At 53.9% G+C, this 6737-nt stretch overlaps 1 protein-coding gene across 1 annotated transcript; it reads right to left on the reverse strand.

Moving 5' to 3' along the window:
* Positions 1–338: 338 nt before the first annotated feature.
* On the reverse strand, positions 339–966 carry OXT (oxytocin/neurophysin I prepropeptide). Its single transcript, XM_035005660.1, has 3 exons — positions 832–966; positions 474–675; positions 339–394 (listed from the first exon to the last, which is right to left on the reverse strand). Exons 1-3 carry the CDS (start codon positions 949–951, stop codon positions 339–341), a joined length of 378 nt encoding a protein of 125 aa, XP_034861551.1. The 5' UTR covers positions 952–966.
* Between the last annotated feature and the right edge of the window lie 5771 nt (positions 967–6737).

The following is a 6737-nucleotide window of genomic DNA, read 5'->3' on the forward strand; positions in this document are numbered from 1 at the left end:
GTCGGGGCTCCGCCAGCGCCCTCCCTCCCATTTCTAAAGATTTTATTTATTTATTTATTTATTTGAGAGAGAGGATGAGAGAGAGAGAGAGCATGAGAGGGAAGAGGGCAGAGGGAGAAGCAGAGCCCCTGCCGAGCAGGGAGCCCGATGTGGGACTCGATCCCGGGACTCCAGGATCATGACCTGAGCCGAAGGCAGTCGCTCAACCAACTGAGCCACCCAGGCGCCCCCTCCCATTTCTGACACCAAGACGCCAGTCGAGTTGGAGGGCAAAAAGGCTGCTTTATTTCATTTCATTATTTCTGGGGGCGGCTGCGCCACCGTCGGGGCCATCGGGCTCAGCGCTGGGAGAAGGCGGCCTCGGGGTCGCAGGCGGGCTCGGCGCGGCAGCCGTCTGCAAGGAGAGACGCCGGGTCAGCGCCCGCCCGCCGGCTCCCGCCCCGGCCCCGGCCCCCGCCCGGCCCCCGGCTCACCCGGGCTGCAGCAGAGGCCGGCGGCGGCGCAGCGGCCCCCGCTCCCGCACGGCTGGTGGCCCGACTGGCAGGGCGACGGCAGGTAGTTCTCCTCCTGGCAGCGCAGCGCCTCGGCCGTGCCCACGAAGCAGCCCAGCTCGTCGCCGCAGCAGATGCTGGGCCCGAAGCAGCGCCCTTTGCCCCCGGGGCCGCAGGGGAGACACTGGCGGGAGGGCGGGGGGTGAGCGCGGGCCGAGCGGGGCCGGGGGCCGCGGTCGCGGGAGGGGGCGCACGTCCGCTAGAGGCCCCGGGCCCCGCGGGCCGGGCCGGGCGGGCGGGCAGGGGCGGGCAGGGGCGGCGGGCCGCGGCCCGGGCTCACCTGGCGCACGTCGAGGTCCAGCGCGGCCCTCTTGCCGCCCAGGGGGCAGTTCTGGATGTAGCAGGCGGAGGTGAGCGCCAGGAGGCCCAGCAGGCAGCAGGCGAGGCCGGGGCCGGCCATGGTGCGGGCGCGCGGGGTCGGGGGCGGCGGCGGCGGCGGCTCCGGCGGCTGCGGGGCCGGCCCTTTTATGGCCGGGGCCGCGCGGGCGGAGCACTGTCTAAGAGGCCCGCCGCATGACTGGTCACAGCGGGTCGCCGCGGGTCAGGCCCTAGGCGCCCGGCGCGCCCCCTCATTTGCAGGGGCCTGGCCGGGTCACGGTCACCGCGTCGGCTGACCGACTGGGTGCAGGGGAGGCAGACGGCGAGGCCGTGCGGGGGCGGGTGGCTTGTGCGGCGGCCTGGGCCCCCCTGGGGTGGGACAGGGAGTCTGGGGGTCTGCGGCCAACCAAGGACTATGTAGCTGGACTCCCAGTATGTGGGGGAGGGGTTACACGGCAGACACTTGGACCCCCCCCGCCAGGCCAGGCCAGGCCCGGCAGGACTCCCCCCTGCCTCTTGGCTGGTTGCGCCGCAGCCTGGTCTCTCTTGTGAGGTCTCCCCTGCCTGAACCCAAATTTCCTGGAACCCACCTTCCACCCTCACCCCTACCCCCACATCCCTGCACCTGGAACTTGTACAGGGAGAGATCTTTATTTTCTCTAACTTGTAACTGAAATTTAGCCCTCGCTTCGACTGTGAGGTGGGCAATTAGCCACAGTGGAATTTGCAACCCGTGTGGCTTTGTCATACATCAAAATGACAGATATTCTCCTATCATGTTACAGCTATTGCAAATGTCTCTAAAGGTTGTTTAAAGATTTTATTTATTTATTTCTGAGGGGGGAGAGAGACAACACAAGCAGAGGGAGTGGTAGGCAGAGGGAGAGGGAGAAGGAGGCTCCCCGCTGAGCAGGGAGCCCAATGTGGGGCTCGATCCCAGGACCCTGGGATCATGACCTGAGTGGAAGGCAGCCGCTTAACCGACTGAACCACGCAGGCGCCCCAATATCTAATGCTTTAGGTAAAGACGTATATTTGTGACTGTATCACATATTTGTTTTAACATTTTGATACCTGAATATGAATACACTTGTTTCTTTTGTAATCTTATGTCTTTTGCTTTATGGATTTTAAAGAGTGGTGTGTTTTTTTTGCATCTTTAATATATCTTTTTAAAAATATTTTATTTCTTTATTTGAGAGAGAGAGAGAGCGAGCAGGAGCCGGGACGGGGGTGGGGCAGAGGGAGTGGGAGAGGGAGAAACAGACTTTCTGCTGAGCAAGTAGCCCAGTGCAGGGCTCGATCCCAGGACCCTGAGATCCTGACCTGAGCGGAAGGCAGACGCTTAACTGACTGAGCCACCCAGGTGCCCCACATTTATAATATATCTTAAAATGAAAATAATTACAAATAAAAGAAAGAGTGCCTCAGTGGAGGGGATGTTGGTCAATGTCAAGGAAAAGGGAGATGCTCAGCACCAATCGTCCTTCAAGAAGGGACATGCCAGTGGCTCAGTCCCACTCTTGGTTTCTGCTCAGGTCATGATCTCAGGGTTGTGAGTTTGAGCCTCACACTGGGTGTAGAGATTACATCAATCAATCAGTCAATCTTAGGGGGAAAAAAGGAAGGGACTTGCCCCCAGAAGCTGGTAGTGTGCTCAGCCGATAAACTCTGGCTGGCAGCCCACCCAGGGCCTGCCTCAGCTTCAGAGAGTGGTCTGGCCCAAGGTCACACCCTTCCCTGGTGGCTCATATCCAATACCTGTTCTGGCCCCATGGTGAGCAACTATGAAGGACTATTTCAGCTCTGAACTCCCCATAGGGCCAACTGAGGCCCGCATGGAAGTTCTCCCTCTATCTAATCCTGTTTCTGCCCCTTCCCTCTCACAGTTGTGGGTCCCCAGGGCCCTTGGTAATAAACCTCCTGCAGGTTAAACTCTACCTCCGAGTGCTCCCCGGGGGGAGCCCATCTTGCAATAGCACAGAAGAAAGGAGGCCAGTGTCAGAAGGAACAGACTCAGCAGGGCCAGTCCCTAGCTGTCGCCCTCCGGGAAGAGGAGACTGACTGGGATGGCCCCGGCCACTGCAGCACTCTTGTTGACCCTCCTCAAAGAGGGTGCTGCGTGGGGCGCCTGGGTGGCTCAGTTGGTTAGGCGACTGCCTTCGGCTCAGGTCATGATCCTGGAGTCCCGGGATCGAGTCCTGCATCGGGCTCCCTGCTTGGCAGGGAGTCTGCTTCTCCCTCTGACCCTCCTCCCTCTCATGCTCTCTGTCTCTCATTCTCTCTCAAATAAATAAATAAATAAAATCTTTAAAAAAAAAAAAAGAGGGTGCTGCGGCCGCTGGGGCTGGACAGGTCACAGGGCCCGGCTGACCCTGAGCCACTCATGTGAGCTGCCCGGCACTGAGGAGCTGGTCAGGCTGACCTGATTCCCCATCAGCAGCTCATCTTGTTTCTCGCACAGATCAGCTCATTGGCATTGTCGGGCTAGAAGGCCAAGGGCTTGACCCTAGAGGCAGCCCCAGAAAGGCCTCCTGCCTGTCCGTGGGGCACACTGACCTCACCCAAGCTAACACATGCACATAAATTACCGTAGCATAATGGCCCCCCAGGGCTGGCACTCCATCAGCTGTTCAGGGCTCTTCATCTGAAGACACACAGGCTCCCAACACAGGTGCTTGCGACACCAGTGACCCACACAGACAAAAATCCCTGCTCTCGGGGGCTTGGCTCTAGTAGGGTGGGGGAGGCATTAAGCAATAAACACATCTCAGTAGGGTAGGAGGTGGTCAGTGCAAGGGAGGAAAGGGGAGGCATGTTGTAGTTTTTCTCAGGGGGCTCAGGGCAGGCCTCTTGTGAGGGTGACAGCTGACACTTGAAGGACCTAAGGAACAAGCCAGATGGATATCTGAAAGGTGGACTTGTTTTCTATTGCTACATAACAGATCACCACAAGTCGGGCAGCTTAAAACAGCACCCACTTGTTACCCCACAGTATCTGAGCTGAGCCATGCCCTCTGCTCGGGGTCTCACAGTGGGTCAGGTCCAGATGTCAGCCAGACTGCATTCCGTCCCGGAGCCTGGGAGATTGTTGGCAGAATTCAGTTCCTTGCAGCTGTAGAACTCATGGCTTGCTTCTTCAAGACAAGCACCAGAGGGAGAGAGACTCTTTGGTACTTCAAGTCTCTGAGCATGGGGAAGCCTCTCTTTTTTTTTTTTTTTTTTAAAGATTTTATTTATTTGAGAGAGAGAATGAGAGAGAGAGAGCATGAGAAGGGGGAGGGTCAGAGGGAGGAGCAGACTCCCCGCTGAGCAGGGAGCCCGATGTGGGACTCGATCCCAGGACCCTGGGATCATGACCTGAGCCGAAGGCAGACGCTTAACCAACTGAGCCACCCAGGCGCCCGGGGAAGCCTCTTTTAAGGGGGTCACCTGATTAGGCCAGGCCCACCAGGACCGACATTTTTGTTATTGCTCTTTTCCTTTCTTTTTTTTTTTTTTTTGAAATATCTTTATTTGAGTACAGTTGGCACACAATGTTATGTTAGTTTCAGGTGTACAACATAGTGAAATATCCACTAGTCTTTTAACTCAAAGTGAAACTGGTTAATTTGGATAATTGGGGCCTTGAGTACATCTGCAAATCCCTTCACCTTTACCTTATAATATAGTATAATCATGGGAGTGATACCTCATCATTTTCACCATAATCTTCTATTGCTTAGAAGGAAGTTACATGTCCTTGGGGCTCCTGGGTGGCTCAGTCGGTTGAGCATCTGACTGTTGATTTCAGCTTGGGTCATGATCTCATGGGTCATCGGCTCAAGCCCCGTGTCAGGCTCCACATTCAGCTCGGAATCTGCTTGGGATTCTCTCTCTCTCTCTCCCTCTGCCCCTCCCCCTGCTCTCATGCATGCTCTCTCTCTCTCTAAAATAAATAAATAATCACTTTTTTATTTTTTATTTTTTTTTAAGATTTTATTTATTTGAGAGAGAGAATGAGAGAGAGCATGAGAGGGAAGAGGGTCAGAGGGAGACGCAGACTCCCCGCTGAGCAGGGAGCCCGATGCGGGACTCGATCCTGGGACTCCAGGATCATGACCTGAGCCGAAGGCAGTCGCTTAACCAACTGAGCCACCCAGGCGCCCAATAATCACTTTTTAAAAAAAGATTTTATTTATTTATTTGACAGAGAGAGACAGCAAGAGAGGGAACACAAGCAGGCGGAATGGGAGAGGGAGAAGCAGGCTTCCCACTGAGCAGGGAACCCCATGTGGGGCTCGATCCCAGGACCCTGGGATCATGATCTGAGCCGAAGGCAGACGCTTAACAACTGAGCCACCCAGGTGCCCCAATAAATAATAACTTTTTAAATATATTTTTTAAAGATTTTATTTATTTATTTGACAGAGAGAGAGAGCGAGAGCAGGAACACAAGCAGGGGGAGCGGGAGAGGGAGAAGCAGGCTTCCCGCCGAGCAGGGAGCCTGATGTGGGGCTCGATCCCAGGACCCTGGGATCATGACCTGAGCCGAAGGCAGATGCTCAGCGACTGAGCCACCCAGGCACCCCAATAATAACTTAAAAAAAAAATAAAGTTACATGTCCTATTCATATGCAACAGGAGATTCCACAAAGGTGTAGCTACCAGGAGTAAGAATCACAGGGGTCGTTTTAGAATTCTGCTTGTCATGGAAGGGGAGTAGTCTAGCCAGAGGAAATCGTAAGCGCACAGGTCCTGAGCCAGAAATGTGTGTGGCATGTTCAAGGAGCAGGAAGGAGGCCAGAGGGGAGGAAGCAGAGTGACCAAAGTCTTGGGGTCAGAACGGTAATGTGGGATGGGGTCACATAGGGCCAAATGAAATGGGGACCCAGGAGGGCTCTGCATAGAGGAGTGACTTGATTGGATTTACCTGTTATAGGACAATGTTGGCTATTGTGAAAAGACTGCAGGGCAAAAGTGAGAGTGAGGAGGTTCCTGAAGCAATCCCCGCAAGGTATGACAGTGGGCTGGACCAACGTGGTGGGAGCGTGTACTATAGGATAAAACACTGATAAGAGAAAGTGAGGATGACACAAACAAATGAAAGGATATTCCATGTTCATGGATTGGAAGAACATATATTGTTAAAATGTCCATACTCCCCAAAGCAGTCTACAGATTTAATGCAATCCCTATAAAAATATCAATAGGGGGCGCCTGGGTGGCTCAGTCGTTAAGCGTCTGCTTTTAGCTCAGGGGGCTCCCTGCCCCGCGGGAAGCCTGCTTCTCCCTCTCCCGCTCCCCCTGCTTGTGTTCCCTCTCTCGCTGTGTTTCTTTCTGTCAAATAAATAAAATCTTTAAAAAATAAATTAAAATATCAATAGGGGGCGCCTGGGTGGCTCAGTTGTTAAGCGTCTGCCTTCGGCTAGGTCATGATCCCAGGGTCCTGGGATCGAGCCCCACATCGGGCTCCCTGCCCCGCGGGGAGCCTGCTTCTCCCTCTCCCTCTGCCCCTCTCCTCCACTCATGTTTTCTAAGAAATAGAAATCCTTTTTTAAAAGAGGACACTTATCATGAGGAGCACTGAGTAATGTATAGAATTATTGAATCACTATATGGTGCACCTGAAACTAATATAGCACTGTATGTTAACTATACTGGAATACAAATAAAATAAGGGCACCTGGCTGGCTCAGTCAGTGGAGCAGGGGACTCTTGATCTCAGGGCTGTGAGTTCGAGTCCCACACTAGATGTAGAGATTACCCAAAAATAAAATATTAAAAAAAAAAGATAAAATAGAAATAGAATACTGTAGAGCAGTAATTTTTTTTTAAAGATTTTATTTATTTATTTGAGAGAGAAAGAGAGAGAGAGCATACAAGTGA

This window comes from Mirounga leonina, unplaced genomic scaffold (genome assembly GCF_011800145.1).
Source record: "Mirounga leonina isolate KUSES-001 unplaced genomic scaffold, KU_Mleo_1.0 Mir_150, whole genome shotgun sequence".
NCBI classification, from domain to species: Eukaryota; Metazoa; Chordata; class Mammalia; order Carnivora; family Phocidae; genus Mirounga; species Mirounga leonina.